We start from the raw sequence: 20,000 nt of genomic DNA, 5'->3' as shown, positions 1-20,000 counted from the left end.
CTCCTGTTTTACAGATGAAAAAATTAGTAACTTTCCAAGAGTTATGATAAATACAGGCAGAGCCAGGACTAGTATACAACTGGCCTCTGGAATCTTTCTTGGAACCTGGTTATTCTTGCTATCTCACGTTGCCTTTATCACATGTACTGTACTGAACTCTTTCTGGCGGTGGCTGTACTGTGTCTTGCCTACTAGACTATGAACTTCACAGATCAAGAGAGCTGTATCCACAGCAAGCACCCAGTAAATATGTGTTAACTGAATAAACGATGTCCCATCAAGGCATTAAGAGTTTCATTTGTATCAACTATAAAAGAGAAAATTTCTCTCTGGAATTAAGTGTTCTTAGAATCCTTTCACTCAGAATTAGTTTGTGAACAAGGTATCAGACCTGAGAAAGATGGAAATGAAATTTTCCCTTAAGGCTACAGTGTTAGGCTGCTCATTTACTAAAATAAACTAAAACCAGAGCCAATAATTATGAATGCTCAGTTCTTAAAAATATCCGATTGCCACCAATACAATGTCTAAAAAAGAAATAAAATGTAGCAAGAGAAGTTTAAGCATCCCAGGGAATAAAATTGCTTGAAAGTTATAGTACCTATGCCTATACCTTGGTGGAATCCTTTTCAATAAAAATACAATTCTATCATGATTATCTCCACTTATATTAGGTTTCTCACTTTTGGATCTCAGAGAGCTCCATGTTTTCACATGTCCTGTATGCCAATTCAAAGGAAATGAAACCCAAGGAAACCACATGCCTTTGGTGGGTTGTAGAATGAATCGGAAATTAGTCTCTTCTGCAGCCATCAGCAGTATCTTTCCCTTCTTCCTCCCATTACAGGATATGAGGGTCATTTAATTTATCTCTGGAAAAAAAGGGGCTATCTCTGTAGTGTTCATTTTTCCAAATTCTTCAGGATACCATGTGTTACACTATTATAGGATAATTAGATTTTCTCCCAGGAAAAATGCTCCCCTTCACCAAAGAAATTCCTCTGGCAATTCAAATAAAATAAAGGAAACCCTTTAAAGTAACTCCCTGTCTATGCAGTGCTCACCAATTCCTCCTTACATATCCTCTTCTCCAGTTGAATCATATAAAGGTTCTTAATTAACAGGGTATAATTTAATACAATAATTTTTATGTATTTAGTATTTTGATTAACTTATTAGTGTAGCATAAAGTAATCTTGAATAATTTAGGCACCTCATTTATAACCTTTAGTCATGCAGCAGTGGATAAGTGGTTAATACTATAGTGTTTAAGAATTCAGTGAGCTTTGAGGATAAAATGCTTGGGTTTAAACACTGGCTCCTTTACTTCCTAGCTGTGTGACCTTGGGGAAGTTACTTAATGTCTCTGTGCCTCTGTTTCCTTATTCATAAGGCAGAGATAATAAAGTACCTACTTTACATAGTAGTTATGAGGAGTAAATGATTTTTTGTGTATGCAAAACACTTGGAACAGTGACTGGCTCATAAGTGATCAGTGTTAGATACACTCATGATATAATTACAACCTTAAATCCTTTTTTGGAAGAAGTTATAGTATAAGTACATGGATTGCTTTCTAAACAACGTATGAACTTAATTAGCTCTAAAAACATTTTAGCCCTTCTACAAATTAAGACTTTTATTACTATATCAGAAAAGTCATAAAACAAAGATATAAGTGCCCCACATACCAAATGCCAGGCATTAGGGCTATTAAAGTAATGACTAGCTACATTTCCTTAAAAGTACATTTAAGGTATAAAAGGGACAAAATAACACAACATATTACTATAATTATTCCAAAGAATTATTTACTAACACATTCCTGAACACTACGGCACTACGCCAAAATCTCAGGTCCTGTCTCTGACCATTTTTAGATCAACAGAGGAAAGTAAACTTCAAAGTAGAAAGACCATTGTTGAAATGTTTGGTAGGCAGAGCCCCCGCACTTACACTCCTCAGCCATCCCATCCCAGGTCTCATCATAACTTGTCAGTGAAAGCATTAACATACGTGCATTGAATGGTCCAGGCCTGCATCACATGTGCTATGTACACTGAAGTTTATGAAGTCTGATGATACATATTCAGCTGGAGAAACCTTAAATAGATGAACTCAAAGTTGACTAAAATATGGAAATTTTAAGAGACATAGCAATATATATAAGCCTGAGAGACAATAAATTTTCTGCCGAAAGTTCTTTCATGCTGTGGGTTGAGTCAAGTCGCCTGTGTCCATAATGGCATAAAGAGCATCAATCTCACTTTGACAGGAAAAGCCAATAACATTATCATTATCTCCTATTGCCAATGATTAATTTAACGCGTTTATTGCGTACCCTCTAGATATAAGGCACTGTGGAGGCATTTAAACATCTATCAAAGAAGTTGCAGTCTGGTATGGGAGAAATATGTACTCAAATATGTACACAATTGCCAGCCATAAGTGTCCTAAGAGGAATAGCAATTAAGTGATACTGGAGGGGTTAACAGCTGGGAGAGATTATTTGCCTCTAAGCAGAATCCCAAAGCATCTGCACTCCTACTGGAATTCATTAAAGACAGTAAAGGAAGAACAAGTTCAGATGGACAGACGAGAGAAATTCTTGACTATCTATCCTGGTGATAAAACTCTTTCTGGGTTTGAAGAAGATATACTGTGGATGGTTTGGATATTCCTCATGCCATTTTTCCTCCCTGATTTGAAATTTATGCACGACTCCTTTCAGTTTCGATGTGAGGTGTCTTACAGATTAAGCTGCAGTCCTTAATAGAGCCCTTAATAATAAGTAAAGTAGAAGCTACTTTGAGCAAATAGAATGAAACTATTGAAACTGAGGACTTAGGTTCTTTTTTTTTCTTAACTTATGAACAAAAAGAAAAAAAAAACTAGTGGAATAATTGATTTCTTATTGTCTCATCTGTGAGATCTTGAATAAAGGATAATAAATAGACTTATTTGTAACGTATCTTAAGGCAGGAGTCTATGAAGTCTGGATTGGATAATCTATCCAGCACTTCATTTGTTTACTGGGCACCTAATACATACCAAGCATCTAGGTTATCACAGAAGAGTACAAACTTCTGGCATAGAAAGGCAGAGACAGCAGGTAGACATATTTACCTTGACAGTCACTTTAGTAGTTCTTCTAAACCTGATGAAATATGTCCTATTCCTTTAAGTGGATTTGGAAGTAACTTCATCTTTGATTTTAAAGCAAATTATCCATTTGGTAGATAATGAGTATTCATTTAAACGAGAATCCAGGAATTAATTGTGAACAGTTTAAAAATTGTTCTGTCAATGAAACACAAGATTTCCAATTCAACTATTCCAAGTCCACTACCTATTATTTACTACAGAAAAGCAGTGATTTAAATTTCTTGCTTGAAGAAGGAATAGCCAACCTCCTAATTTGATGTAATTTACACTTAGGAGAATTAGAAAGCTATTTGGAACTTCTTTAGATAGTTAGAGGGAAAGTATTCAGTGGTGGAGAGACATAAAGTCTGTTAATACTTCCTGACAGAAAGGTTGAAAGTCAGTAGCTGAAATGGAAATACTTCTACAAGGATAAACATTACTTCTTGCTAGAAGTGAAAATATCAATTCAATAAACATTATTTGCAAACTACTGGTCTAGGGGCTGATACAGAAAATGGCTCCTGTTCTCATACAGTTATTAGTCTAATAGAGGAAGTAAGACATACACACAAGTAACTTCGATGCCAAGTAGAATGTGATCTATACCATAACAGACAAAGTGTTATGAAAGATGGGAGAGAAATTCTGGCAATGCATCCAGTCAATGATCTATGACGGAGGAAGTTGTCACTTCACGTAGGCTTTGAAATATATGAAAATGTTCATTACGCAGAGTTGAGGAAAAGGGCATTCTGAGTGGAAATGGGAAAAATAGAGAATTTTATATGTGTTGTAGGAACGCTGAGAGTGTGTAGAGGCCATGGGGAAAGGAGGGTTGGTGATAAAGAAATATGTTATAAAGCAGAACAAGGTCAGATGGTGAAGTGCCCTTGAGTTGCATTTATGGAGTTTAAAATTTATTCTCTGCCAGCTGAAGGGCTATTGATGGTTTTTGAGCATGGCAGCGAAAAGATAGAAGAGTTTTAGGAGGATTAATTTGCAAAGCGTAGATGGAACGTAGGCCACTGGAGGTAAGGTAACCAGCTAGTTTACTAAAATAGTGTAATAAGGTCATGATGGCCAGGAATAAGGTAGCAGGATTAGAAACGTGGAGAGAAGTGAAGAATTAAGGGTATTGGTTGTGGACTAAAAAGTTTTGTATATACTGCTTTTAAATTTATATGTATGTGAAATAGTTCCCTTCTACACTCTACCAAGAAGATAGAAGAGCCTAAACCCCTGTCAAAGATTCTAAAAGTTAAAATAGATGATGACTCTTCATAACTCATTCAATTTTGATGAATCTTTATATTTGTCATTTTAATCGCTCGAGGAAGAGGGGAAGCAGATCCTGGAATGCTTGGATATCAGAAAGTAGAAGATGGGAAGATTTTGAAACAAAGTTCTCTACAGTCCTCATTGCGATTAAGTTGCTAGCAGAAGCAATGGCCACGTTCATAAAGGCTGCTGATACTTGATCTCTGGAAAATTTGTTTTCAATTTTCAGTCTGAGTTCTTAAGTCATCTTAAAGAAAAATATATTTTAAACTGAATATTGAGGGGAAATGGCATAAAAAAAGTGTGGACACTTTTTCAAGTGAAAAAATACAGTATACCCAGGGATGAGTAGCAAAGAAGAAAAGGGTAAGTCTTTTTAAAAGTAGGTAACATATACCCTTGAGGGTCTTGCTAAGGATCTCCAAATAATTGGTGAATTTTCAATGCCCCTACCCTATCATCAGCTTGGAGATTAACGAACTCTAAGCTATGGTTCCCAAATTCCTATCCAGTCTCATCCTACAGGTATTGCTCTCTAGGCAGATTGTCCATGCCAAGGCAAAAGAATGATCTATTCTCTGAATGAGACTCATGCTTTATATCTTAGTCACCTTTGCTCATACACTCAAATCCTTTGTATCTATCTTCTCTTTCCTCAGCTCTGCTTAATGTAGGTTGAAAAGATTAAGATTGCTATTTCTGTAAGCAAAAAAGAACCCAGTCAAATATCAATAATTTCACAAAGTTCAACCTAAAAATTGATTTCATGTTAAGCATAACTCAAAGCTACCTCCTCCATGAAGACTTTCATGATTCTTCATGTGCATGTGTACACTTAATTTGCAATTTGGTTATAACTCTCTTCCTTCCTTTACTTGGACTCTCTCCTTATCTTTGTACATATCCATCCCTCGATTAGAATTCTACCTCTTTGTAGATAACAGATCACCTGCCAGTTTCCAACAGACTATGTTGCACATAATAGGCGCTCAAGAAATGTTTATTCAACTTAAATGAATGAAACATCGTTGCTCCATTCAACCTGCCAAGCCTCTACCAGAAGGAAATGCAAAGTAGCAGTTGGATTTTATGCTCTAGTTTAATTGCTCAGTGTTACAGCCCACCCTCATAATGGCATATACCAAAAACACAAAGAGAGGACTAGCTACATTACTAGACTGATCTGTTGCCTAAAGAAATGTGTTGCTCCTTTAGTTGTGAAATTTATAAGTACCCAAGGCATCAATGAAAGGCAGAAGAAATGTTATTGTTGCCAACATCCTACAGCAGAGTCAAATTATAATGGAAAACTTTACCTTTTTTGATTTGATCACACTGTGTATTCTCTAGAGAAATGTAAATTGTCTTCATTTTCTCCTTAATTAAGACTAAGTAAAAGATCCTATAAACTGTTCCTATTTTTTCTTTAAAATAAGGAAGTACTATGAATAAAGTTCTCTGAAACTGAGATGTTCAAAACATGTTTAAGTCAATAGATGTTAGACTACAGAATCACAATGGTGTTTCTTTATTTAGATATCATCAAGAGAATAGATCATTCTTTTGCCTTGGCATGGGCAATCTGCCTAGAGAGGAATACCTGTAGGATGAGACTGGACAGGAATTTGGGAGCAATATCTTAGAGTTATACAGCGTCATCATTTATGAGTAATTCAGTGGCACCATGTAAATTTGATTGGGCCCTTCATAAATACAATATTTTTTAACACTAATGATAAAAATTTTAAGTCTTAAATGTTATGATAGATGTCAACAAATGCTGTGAAGAAAAACTTACAATTAATGGCTCATCTCTACAATATGGGCGATTTCAGGCAATGTAAAGTTAATTTAATCAAACATTTACAAGTCAAGACTAAAAGTAAGACTAGGTAAAATTGTTTTTATGTGGTTTACTCATTTTAGGAGACCCCCTTATATCTTTCTTCAGATAACCCTAGTTGTTTGAGAGAAAGTTAAATACATTAAATAACATATACTTATTGAAAACGAGTAATAAACATGATACATGAGATATGATACATGATACATCTTAAAAATCCTATAAGAATAATTGCCCTAGCATACCTGAAGGATATAACATGTTTCTATCAGTAACTGCGGATCATTAATATAAAAAACGTTACTCCCCAGATAACAGTCAAAAACCTATCCTCAGAAATAGCATTAAGGTCTTCATGCTTCAGTTTTACTATGGAAAATAATTTTATTTGGCCCAATATAGCAACCTTTATCCAGTAAAATGAATTTATATATACAGCACACTGAGAAACATATTGAACGTACTGAAATATGCGTAGACCTTAAACCACGCATCTATTTCCTACTCAATACTGATTTATTAAAGTTCTTGACTTTTAAGTTTCTTGATACTTCTACTTAATTTAGTTTGTATACCTTTAACCTACGTGGGATACATTGATTAACTCTAAAAGAAAATGTTTACAATCATACAAATTCTTCTTTATCTCATACATTGTTATATCTTAACTGTTGATTAATGACATTACAAAATATCAGAATAGACTGAGTATTGCTATAGGCTAAGGCTGTCCATTGATTTGCATAGGTTTTGACTCACAAAACAGCATCAAAATTTTTTTAATTAAAAGGAAATACTTAGAGAAGATGAGACTTCCTTTTAACTGTCTACAATGTCTATTTAGTACTTGGCACAAAGCCGTTGAATGAATAATGATAACTACTATAAGCATTTAAAAATCAAAGTGTATGATTAGCACTTTGTAATTTCATATGTGTTTGAATACATTTTTATTCAATTAGTTCAAATTTGCCAATGGCAAAACCTTCATGCTTCCACGTAAGTATCATTGTTTTGGAGATGTAAAATGGATTCCAAAATACAAACACAGACTCCTTTATTAAAATGGAAGATTTAGTTTCATGAGGCTCAGTTTTTGGTTTTGTTTGTTATTTTTGAGTAGCTATCCTGGAAGCTATAACCGCATCAAATAAAACATTTTTTTTTTTTTTTTTTGCGGTACGCAGGCCTCTCACTGTTGCGGCCTTTCCCGTTGCGGAGCACAGGCTCCGGACTCGAAGGCCCAGCGGCCATGGCTCACAGGCCCAGCCACTCCGCGGCATGTGGGATCTTCCCGGACTGGGGCACGAACCCGTGTCCCCTGCGTCGGCAGGCGTACTCTCAACCACTGCACCACCAGGGAAGCCCAAATAAAACATTTTTAAAATGTCATTTTTTTTCCAAAGAAGTTTCACAGGGAAACTGGTAAAATAATTCATGCTCATTCAGAAAGCATATGAAAAATGGAGATTGTGGAAATTCAATTTTACTCATTTCCTTCTAGTATATGTACAAGGAAATGATATAATTATATTTGGAATTTAATGGTAAATTTATAAAAACTGCAAGTTTAGGTATCTCCATTTGTACAAAGTCAGGTTGAAATGAGAAAATTCACATTTCTTAAATTAAACATTTGTAACTTTTAGAGTAATATTTTATTTAGGAAGTATTTTAGTTTAACATATCACAGAAATAACCTAAAAAATGAAACTAAAGTTTTAAATGGAAAAGTTTACTTTTAAAAGAAAACATTTTGCAAGTACTTTCTAAACTGAGAAATGATCTTAGGCTAATGTGAGTAATTAAACAACTGAAGTTATTTATACAGTCATTAAGAAATTATTTAATTAATCCTATTTATGATTTTATTCTTTTGAAATGATAACTCTGATTTCTTTCACTATAATCTAGATTTTTATATTCCAAATTTAAGCACACATTAGAGAAATATTTAATTCTCATGTACAGAAGTGAATAAGGTCATATAATTAAAAACAACTAGAAATGATAAATTAGCTCTTATTTTATCAATTAAGAAATTATAAAACAGATCTTTACTACTATGATTCAATATTTTTCCAATTTTATTGTTTTTCAAGACTGTTTTCTCTCTTGTAAATTAACATTTACCACAGACATTCTTATGTTGAATGAACTGACCTTCCTTTTGATTTGGATGAGTTTGCACATAGTTGCCATGAGGACAGTACCCAGAACCATTATTCCAGTTCAGTAGAGAAAAATCCTACTTATTTCTGGATGAAAAGGAAAATATTCCTCCTCTCAGAAATGTACAACCATTAAAAGAGGATAGAAAAATTGGAGTGATGATTCCTCATGCCATATATACCTTGTTTAGTTTACTTTATTCAGAATGTAATTAGAAAATGCCCTGCGAAGTTTCTCATACCTTTTCACTGTGGCTAAGGAAAACAGCCAAATAAATTTTAATTTTTCATCTTGAAGTCAGAATACAACTTTACTACTAATATATTTAATAAATCTTGTAACTCCCGTATTCTACTTTCTAGAAAATGCAGCCATTTAAGTGTTTGATTGCAAAGGAATATTATATTCTGATAATTGTAATAACATTTTCTCTTCCAAGCTACACACTGCCATTCTTAAGAATGCATTTTATAATTCTATGCTACATCCCAAAAGATCTGACCCCAAGGTAGAGTTCCAAAGTTCTATTTAAAGTCAACAGAAGTTCTAAGAAATATAACAAAAAGGTGGATTAAGGTTAATGAAACCTAATTTTATAAATCGCATGCATATATATATATATAAATGTATATGAAATTTCTCTAAGATTTCTTGTCCTTACCTTCAACATTATATTATAATTTATTCAAATTTATACAACATTGTTTAAAGAAACTGGATTTTACATGATTTGGAGGCTCACTCCCAAATGATTTCACATAGTTTTGCTGTAGTGCCGATTATAAAAAGCACAATTAAATTCTTTAAGATTTACCATTTGATTTATAAAAGTAATAGATGTGATCAGAACAGCTGTAATAAAATGAAAATATAAATGTAATTACTTTGATCATTGAGGAGTACAGATATACTGCGCTCAATCTCAGAATCAAAGCAGTTGCCCATTGAGATACAATTGGTACCATTCCATTTTGTGTCTCATAAATGGTAGCTTTCAATAAACATTCAGGTATAGATCTAAGGACTTTTATATTTCTAATCTATTGGTCAGAGAAATAAAAGAAAATCTAAATTACATCTTGACATTCGGCCATTAAGTCAGCTTTGCTGCTGCTCCAAAACTCCTTTGAACCATTCATCCAAAAATCGTTTTTACCTTGTTCCTTGGACCAAGTTTCAGTCAGAAATGTCAGGATGGGCATATGGCACACAAAGTATATGTTCCTGTTTCTCTCTAATTTCTCATTGATAATTAGGGTTCTGATTCCTTGAAGATCAGGACCTCAAAGTCCTATAGTTGGGCTATAGTATGGCTCTGGGCAGCCCTCGCTGACATGGCTCACCCACCTTTTCTGGACTGTTGTCTGTTTCCTTTGCCAAGCTGCCCTGATGGGATGCTGCCCATTCACTGCCCGCTCCTGGTGAAGCTGTTTCTTGGATATCTTGACAGAGATGGCTCTTCACCAGGATTACATATGGTTCGTGTCATTAGGTCATTCTAATCTGTGAGACTGGCTGCTCTGCTGGAGTTATTCCCTTGCTCAAATTAAACCATAAGACTAACTCAATGTTCAGTTTCCTCCTGAACTGTGCTTAGCTATGCTGTTAGTTCTTAGCACGAGAATGGAATAGGGAGTAAAAACAATATCTTTTATTCTAAATCTAGTAGATTATGTCTTTCTCTGACCTGCTAATTAACAAAAGGGACCTGAGATTTAGTGTTGCAAATGGTAAATTTATCAAGAGTTAGATAACATTATGTGACCAATGATTACTTCTGCTCCTGCCTTTTAAATGTCTTGCTGATGTTATACCATTTTCAGTGCTCAAAGATTAAGATAATGTTGAGCAAACTAAAGAATGTCAGTTTCCACTAGTTATGTGAAATTATTTGGTCATCTGTTGCTTATATAAATTGTTTAATTCTATCCTAATGATAGAAACTACTTATGGAATGTAGGAACCCTGAGATCAAGTTTTAAACTGTGTTTATTGGTGTCAAAGTTTTAAAATACATTGTTGTACTTATTTGAAAGGTCAATTTAAAATTCTCCCAAAGTAGTCAAAATGAATATAATTTTAACACATATTAAAATATAATTTCTTATGTAAAGTATCTTCACATTAAGTAATATTCTGAAGTGATCGTCAACTTTACATAATAAATATCTTTAGTCATAAAATACCCATATCACCTAATAGACATCCACTTCCCTAAGCCCTATGTCAAGAGCTGAAGTTAAAATACCATATGGGTATACATGGTACTATGGTATTTTCTCCTGGTACTAGAAGGAAAAAATACTGAATAACAGTATTCATTTTTAAACAATTCAGTCAATTACTTTTTGACCCTCTAAGGCTCAAATAGTGTTAGTGCAAAGGAAGATGTACCTTCTAACAAAGTATCTTCTTTAGATATAAAACAGAAGCAGTAGGCTACAATACTGTCACCTAAAAGTTTTCTGACACCCTTTGCCTAAATTGCGGGCATTCATAACAGAAAACTTAAATACCATCTGTATAGTTCTATAAAAATCCTTTAAAACCCTACAGGAACCCACAAATTTCCACTATTGGCACGGTGGGGATACAGCACTTTTTAGCTGAAGGCACTGTATCTCTGGGAGGATCTTTTTTATTAGGAGGAACTAGAATGAGCTGTAAGTGCCACATATGGGGACTGGAATAATGTAAAAAAGAACAGCGGCTACTGAGCCATACTTGTAGCACTTAAAAAAAAAAGATGAGATAATAAAGAGCTGGCATAGTCATAAGTTCTCTACCATCACTTTGGAAAGAGATCTCAAAGCTAACTAGCAAAGTTAATAAAAAAGTTTAGAGGTTAAATAAAAATAGAATTAAATCAGAATAAAATTATGAGGCCCAGAAATGTTAGGAAAAAAAAAATTAAAGATAAATGAAAAATTGTGAATTAAAAAATCTGTGAAGACATGTAAAGCAAAAATATGCTTTTATGTTTAGAGCTCTTCTTAATGCAACTTAATGATCCAAAATATCAGCAAAAAATAGTGCAGGCTTAACAGGCATGAAAACAACAAGCATTCCACTTGTTCAAGTTGTCAGCCACTTTCAACTGCTTTCCTCTGATATACAGAGCCACTCCAATTTCAAATGCCTTTGTCCACAGAAAGATCTAAGATCTGTGGGGATTTTATATAAAATATCACCAACCAAAGGTGTAGGGTCTGCAAATTCTACATGTGCCTACAAACAGCAATTTAAATTTTAAGGCAGCCACAGAGAATAGAAGGAAGAAAGGTAATATTATATACTTGAACATTTTCATTATGTTTCATGACACTTCACAATTTCTATTAGATTTTCAATACTGTTGCACAAAATGGGCATCTAGCAGTCCCTTTTAGCTGTCTTTGGTTGCAAAGTATTATTGCTAGGAGAGGCTGAAGTTTATCATTGGAGTGGTATAACGAACTGAGGTTCTCAAGAAGCAGAGGATGTGGTAAGGATGACTGACTGGGACATGCAATGCATAGAAAGTTCTGGGGCGTGTAGAATGTGCATTCAACATGTTAATAAAAAAGATTAATGTGATCTCCATTGTAGTCCTGGAATAACACTACACTACTCCTTTTGTGCGATGCCGCAGACCTTGATTTCCTTACCCTAAAGTTTTGGCTTTGAAGAACACAACAAATATATTTTCTCGTCTTACATGAGCCATATTAACATTCTGATTCTATATAGAAGTTCATTAACTTGCAAACTTCAAACATTTGCTTTAATAAGAGGCAGAAAAAATAATCACCTGCAACTAATATAGAATATTAGCAAGTAGAACTTTGAAATGGCACGGAGGCTAAGAGGATTCAGGAATGACACGTAAGAAATGATCTGAAAACTCAACAGTAGGAGACTCTAATAATCAGAAAGGGGAACGGCATGACAATGGAAGGCTTTGTGCGTGGAGCCCTCCATACAAAACCAGCTCAGGAAGAACATTCGTTTTGATCTCTAGAAACAAAATTTGAAAATATAAAAATGGGAACCTCATTTAACATTTTCATAAGAGAAAGAAAAGGCAAACCTGAGCCAACTTACTGAGAGTGAGGAGAAACAACTGCTTAATAAAAAAGAAACAACTGATTTGAACTAAACATGGCGGGTACATCATTAAATTTCTCTTTTGCCTCAGGTTTGGAAGGAGACAGGAAATGGATTGATTGTACCAGTGTGAGTTCACCTTCCAGGTCTTCTCCAAACGTTTTCTTCTCTTTTCATTCATTTAAGTCTAACACATGGGAGAAGAAAGTAAGTTCAAATTATTTCCACCTGAACATAGCATCAATCCTAACTCTTCAGGTAGTTTTTATGAGAGGCAAACACCGGTATAAAATAGGAATCTAAAGTAATTTTATCCATAATCTATAAAACTCTGAAAAGTCAGGTAATCAGGGAATATTGGTGCTGAGGTGCAGAAGGGAAGAGTATTATAAATTGTAATGATACTTAGACTCTTACTGGAAGTATTCTTAACTTTTGTTCAGACCATGATGGGTCTAGATCTCTTACAACAGCAGCAGAAAATAAATTTTAGAAATCTACTTGATCGAAAAGAGTCAAAACAATTTCAAAAAATTATTAGGTAAAATCTGTATTATTCCACCTGACTTCAACCTGTCCTACTTTCTGCTAAAATCCTCTGGAACATACATCTGATTAATACTGTATTAATCGCAATAATTTTTTTTTCATTTCACCTTCAACAAGATAAATAAAATTTAACAAGGTCTGGGAGGATAATCACGAATGCGGTGAAGGCCTGTCACTTGCCATTGACCTAACTTTGGACAATTATAAAACACATATTAACTAAATAATTAAAATTAAAAACAAAAGTTCACAAACACACTCTGCCAATATTTAGAAAGATCTCTTAGCTAGTATTCTATTTCATTATCTCTTCTTCCTAAAAATCTCTTCTTCTCCCTTCTTCAGAGTTCTAAGAGAATCCTGGATTGTACTTTTGGAGAGATTACCTCATGAAGTCAAACCATTTCTCATTAACTGTCACCTCCCATTTGATTCTTCATAATCATTATCATATGGTTATTGAGTGCTTACTTTGTATGGTATAATGTATTAGGGGTTTCATATACTGTAATAGGTCTAAAACATCATCTTTGTCCTTAAGCGACCTGCCATTAAGCCAGAGATAATTGCAAAATGAGTATGCACATGTGCAAGCACACATGTGCGTGACAACACACACACACACACACACACACACAACTGCGTTAGTTCCAGATAATGATATAAGCAGTCAGCTCTTCAGAAATGTGGAGCAGAATGTAGGTCCTGACTGCAAAATTACTTGGGAAAGCCTCCTGGAAAAATAGGATGAGGCCCTTAAGGAAAGGTAGAATTTATGTAAGAGAGGAGAATGAAAAAGGAAAGGGAAGAAAGGCAAAGAGTTAAGGCAAAATAAATGCACTAATTTGGCAAAAGCCTTCATTCAGGGCACTCTAAGAGTGAAAGCCACAGTGCGGGGAAGTGTTACATATGGACTGTCAAAATGAAGAATAAGGATGATAATTTGGCCTTTCTTGTTCTCTAAAAACAATTTATAAGAAGCACTAAACCATAGTTATTCTACTCTTCCAAAGCTTCAAAACATCTTTTCTATCAACCTCAGGAATACTTCTTTTACTATTCTGGAGTTGAATAAAAAGACTAAATGAAGAAACAGTTTCCGTTTTGTTGTTTCCTGAATCTAAGGACATTTACGTTCTTGGATTCAGCAAGTAGGATAATACTGAATTCATCCCCGTTTTCCCCCTTGAGCCCATCCTCTTGTGCTCTCTATTTCTCTTCACAGGCTTTTACAGTTGCTATGATTTTTCCTAATTTTCCTCTTTGCCCCCAGCATTCAATCAGTTGTCTTGTTCTGTATTTCTCTTCACAGCACTTCTTGTATGGATTCCTTGCTGTCCACTCGCTGTCTTGTACTTAAGTCAGATACTACATCCTGCAAGGACTCATCTTCTGCTTCCAGTCTCTCCCAACTCCAGAATATCCTACCTCACTTGAGTTTCACTCAGGCATGCTTCATTCAGTACACGTTCAGATTACTCTTCCTAAAGCACATCTCTGGTCATGTGAAACCCAAGCTTATAACATTACTAAGTTCCATACTGATCAAAACAAACACCATAGCTTGACATTTAAAGCATTCAACAGTCTGGTCTCCTTTCATATATTCTACATTCCTGTCAAACCTCATAGCAGTGTTCTCCAGGCAGATATCGTGAGCTCCTGTTCTGGGTTGATATTATTCTATTTGGATTGTTCATTGCCTCCAACCTCAGATAACATCTTCTTATCTCAAAAATCTCTTATCTCCTTGAGTCTGAGTAAGATGCTCCCTACCATAAATTCCTGTCTCACATTCTTTCACTTCTTAGGGATCTGCTTACTTCATGAATTATAAGAGGAAGTGGGAGGGAAAAGCAAAGGGACTGACTCCCAAAGAAAGTAACCATACAGTTATGGAGAGCCTATAAAAAATGTATTAAAATGCAAAATATTTTTGTATTGTTTATGGTCTCCTTTACTGAAATAATGAGGTATTATGAGAGGTAATATAAATCAGTAACTCTGAATACGGCACTATTAGGGGCACAGGGAGCAATTATTATATTCCAGGCACTTGTTTTATTTGCAAGAATCCTATGAGGTACATATTATTATGACTTACTTCACTTTCAGCTGAGAAAACTGAGGAAACAAATAAATCGTACTCAGCTGTTAAGTGCTAAATCTGGGATTGGAACCACCACAGTCTGTCACCAGAGCTCATATACTAATACCACTAGGCCCCTCTGCCTCTTGCTAACAGTTGCATCAGCTTAACTTACTCCCTCCCCTCCCTCAACCAATGACAACAATGACAAAAAGAACCAGTACCATGATTGCATTTCAGGACACATGACTATGCTACTGAAATGTAAAAAAATTCTTTCACTTCTGCTTAATTTTCAAAAAGTACTTTGAAGTGCATTCAATTATATGCAGACAAATTTTTTTTTTTTTTTTTTGCGGTACGCGGGCCTCTCACTGTTGTGGCCTCTCCCGTTGCGGAGCACAGGCTCCGGACGCACAGGCTCAGCGGCCACGGCTCACGGGCCCAGCCGCTCCGCGGCATGTGGGATCTTCCCGGACCGGGGAACGAACCCGTGTCCCCTGCGTCAGCAGGCAGACTCTCACCCACTGCGCCACCAGGGAAGCCCACATGCAGACAAATTTTGACGGAGAGAATTAGATAATATTTTCCTTTGTCTAATAATGTACATAAAATGCCTTTTAAGTCCGAGCATCTTAAAACTCTATAAAGATGAAGATATAGAATACTGAAGTGACATTCCATCAATAATATTTGACATCCAACATACAAAACGTTAATGACCGCAGCAGAAACAGATTCAAAGAGAGAATGCTGACTCAGTATTCTGCAAGATAATTAAACATGATTGTAATTTATATAATTTAGGAAAAAACAAGATTTGGTCTTCCTCCAATTTTTGTCTTTTCTGAAATCTATTTCCAATAAGCCGAGGGAGGCTTTCCTTTTATCTCTCTATGGAAAAAACACATAAATATTTTTCACATGCACTAATTCATAAAATGTACGATATATTGACTAAGAACATCTTAGTTTTCTAAGCCCATAGTGGCGCCACATCAGGAATTAAATATACAATTTTTATATATTGTTTTACACACACTATTTTTTCTGAGGTATTTTATAATTAAAGTGTAACTAAATAACAAAATGAAAAAATCGAAAATAGCAATTGGCAAATGAAAAATACTAGGAACCTAATAATGCTGTAATTTAGCCCAGTTATTATTTCGGGTTCTAAAACACAATGTTTAATAAACTATCGTATGGAATCATTCATTTTTTATTTTAATATCCTTATCACTGGACACATATGTTTTAAAAACCACCTCCCTACATACTCTCTATATATCGTTCATAACAACCCCTGTATATCATATAGGAGCGCAAGGAGTTGCATTAATAGCTGAAACACTTTTATTAGGAATACCTTTCATTTCTCTGAAATTGGTCTTTTTTAAAGGGGGAAAACAGCATCTAACTCTTGTTTGCTCTTTAAAGTTTTATAGTTTTAGCATTTGATACAGGGAGCAAGTATCAGCACACTCAGGAGAATGGCTGAACGTAAAAGGCCTCAAGCTACCCACTCATGGCTGAGAGGATAAAGCAGGGATATAGAAACTTCTGCTGGATTGCTCACTTGCCTCGTGTGAGAGCACCGCTACTCTTAGGAGCATATATCCATATGTTCTCCCTACTTCCAGTTTTATCACTTCTTTTGTATTATTTAACACATCTAAAGACACTTCCAAAAGACAAATTTTTCCATTTTGAAAAAGTAATGGTTTGGAACCTGATAAAATATATTAATGTTCACCGTGTGTTGTTCACAAAGGTGATAGAGTAAAAGTGCTATAAAGCAATTAGGCACATGGTCTTAAAGACATTAATATGTCAAATAGAATGAGATGTCTCAAAAATCAACAAAAGTAATATCCGGTGAAAGGTCAAATGGAAATAGGCTGCTAGAAAGACCATATTTCGCTGTCAGGCCTCTGACTAGATATTTAGTACAAAAGTAGGGGAGGAAAATATAAGAATGAGAGGAAGTACTGTTCTTACCTCAATAACCTGAAATTAGAAGCATGTGATGTTTAACTCTCAGAAGTACGGACATTAAGTACGGACATAAACTCATTCTAACAACTGAACGGATTGTTCTGGATTCAGATTCTAACTTTTCCTCCTGAACTCTAAGTTCTAGCAGGGTCCATACTTTTTAGTAAACAAGAAGCTGATATGCTTGGCCTATTGAATAAGGCCAGGCATTTTTTCAAGTGTCACACACATTTCTGAAATCTACAATACATCAATTTTTAATACATCTACTCTCACAGCTCCATTAAAAAGATGGTAGGGGAAAGATTTTAGAGTAATTAATGATATAGTTAGCTGCTAAATATTAATAGGAATCGTAGTCTTGCATAAAATATAACATATAAACCTTGCCAATACAGACGCACCAGTAATTAAAGTTGAATATGTAATTACACTGATTTATAAGACAGGCAAAAAGTTACACTTTACCAGCTTCTATGTAAACTGTGTCTAACAGTTAAACTTTGCATTTTACGGTTTATAAAAACGGGAAATATCTTGACTACAGTTCATAAATGGTTTAGAGACCTGTAATAGTAGTAAAAATTATGACAACGTGTTCCATCATGAATATTCTTATCGGACCATACAAACCAAACTGTGATAATGATCCGTAAGCTGGAGACTCATCTTAGACACCGCTATACTCCCAAGAGAATGTTACTAGTACTAAGAATTTGTAGAGGACCGCTAGTACAATCATTATAGGATACTGGAGAGAATCTAAAAGGTTTATTAAAAGCAGTTCTGGTACACTTTTTCGTGTCACAAACACGGTGCAGTTTAACTCCATTTAAACTTGTATTTTTTACTTATCCACCATTCAAAACTTCAGAAGACTAGTAAATACTAGAAGCATAGGAATATCGGTTCTTCCCCTTTTGGAGTCTGTTAGCCCCACTTACATGTGCGGCTGAGGTGAGCAGCCCGGGCTGCTGTTCCCATTGCTGTCGATGTGATCCAGGGAACCATTGAGGTCTTCGTGGACAGCCTGCAGCAGGCCGCTGGAGGTGTTATTGATCAGTCCAGGGTTACTTAGCAAAGGTAAACTGCTCTCTGCCAAGGCAGCCTAGTGAAATGAAGAGGGTGTGAGACAACTTGGGAAATGCCCTTCCAAATGCTTTTTAAAACATCCATCTTCTTCTAACGGGTTTCAATCCTGATACAGGTATTTTAGAAGCATTTCAATAAAATGTATGGGAAAGACAAACGTCCCTAACCGACAACTTGTGGCAGCAATACCAAGGAAATTAAGTGTGATGTTCAACTGAAACAATAGTTCTCCCAGCAAACTTTCTCACTCAGGTTTCAGCATCCCACATAATGAAATAGTGTATCCTCACGTATAGCGAAATACCCCAAGATAATACAAGCAGTTGCTCTGCTGTTTAAAAATGACCAGAACTTAACTCAAAATAAAGAAGACCTGACATTTGCCTCCTCTGCATAAAAATTATATATTATAATTAAACTTTAAAGTTTTTGCCACAAGCACCATGTTCCCCAACACTATGATGTGAAATCATTTATGACAGCCTGGATAAATATTAATGCACAGCCACATGCATTTGCAAAAGCTTCTATCAATCTAGCCTTCGCAGGAAAACCGAGTGTTCCAGATTTTGCCACAGGGTGTCCTTCTTGCTTCTTCACATCAAAAGTAGCTTGAATTAGAACCAGTGCTTTCTACAGTACTAGGTACTACAACTTACTTGGATGATAAACCAACTATTAAGAATAATCACAATCTCACCTAAATACAAAGCCAGGCCAAAAAAAAAAAAAAAAAAAAGCCGAAACATTCAGACCCGAGGATAATGGGAAGCACATTTAATGATATTACCTGTAAGCTGGCATTCAGAGCTGCTCCATAGCCTAAACTGGTAGGTATATTTTTTACTAAGGTTGGGCTTCTGGAAGAAAAAAAAATATAAAGGTTATTTATGAGTCCAAATGTAAAGGATGTGGCTCTCAATAATCTCAGGTAAAAAGATACGTTCTGGCTTGTTGCCTCACACTACTAGTCCAGAATGGATGTAGGTAAGACCACAGACCAGGGGACAGGGTCCAAATATGTAATTCTCTACATAGTATATATATAGCAATTTGGTCCAGGAATCGAAGTAATGAAACTTCAGACTACGGTGTGCAGGCGAAGTGGGGCATGACCTCGAGGATCCCTAAACCTGTTTCTAGCTACGCGGAGGCTTTACTTCCAAGAGGAACAGCATTCATATAAAATTTAAAAAATGTAAATATACAACACAATTACCAATTCGATGCAATCAGGAAATAATTAATGGTTAATTTCTAGAACACCATGAATTAACATAACAAATTACCATAGTTAATTAAATGACAACATAATGGATTAACTATTTCTTGAATGCAGAAATTAGCGCATCCTTGACTACAGAAATCAAAAGTGAAGCACTAAGAGCAGATAAAATACAATAGAGTCATGTCTTCAGAGAAGGTAGTAGTGGTTTGGGGGAGCAGGTAAATGCTACACGGAGTTAATTTATTCGGCCCAAAATGTGTTCTATTATATTTCTGACTTAAATTTGGCAGTCTTGTTCTCTAGGAAAACAAACAAACAAACAAAAACACATATCGATCCCAAACTTCCCAGACAGTAATTTTCTCACAGTACCGTTTCTTGATCATCTCAACAGCCCTGAATAGATAGATAGCTGATGTAGTTGGAGAAAAAGCAGGGAGTGTCCAAATAATAAAGTTCGGTCAGGAAAATAAAGAGTAGGTGTGAAACAAAATCACTATCCCTTATTAAAATCTTTT

The 20,000-nt window shown here is 35.3% G+C and overlaps 1 protein-coding gene across 18 annotated transcripts in view; it reads right to left on the bottom strand.

Moving 5' to 3' along the window:
* Positions 1-20,000, bottom strand: part of FOXP2 (forkhead box P2) — a 531,942-nt gene that overhangs the window by 10,215 nt on the left and 501,727 nt on the right. For 17 of the 18 annotated variants that reach the window (XM_079931102.1, XM_079931101.1, XM_079931091.1 and 14 more), the window contains 2 exons: positions 19,045-19,114; positions 18,107-18,270 (listed from right to left, as the gene is read on the bottom strand). In XM_079931102.1, coding sequence (XP_079787228.1) covers positions 18,107-18,270; positions 19,045-19,114 — 234 coding nt within the window. Of the gene's footprint in view, positions 1-10,715; positions 12,714-18,106; positions 18,271-19,044; positions 19,115-20,000 lie in introns of those variants that run through there. The other variant, XM_079931098.1, reaches the window with a different exon arrangement.

Source organism: Stenella coeruleoalba (genome assembly GCF_951394435.1).
Source record: "Stenella coeruleoalba genome assembly, chromosome: 9".
In the NCBI taxonomy this organism is placed as follows: domain Eukaryota; kingdom Metazoa; phylum Chordata; class Mammalia; order Artiodactyla; family Delphinidae; genus Stenella; species Stenella coeruleoalba.
This window is presented reverse-complemented; position numbering and strand designations above follow the sequence as displayed.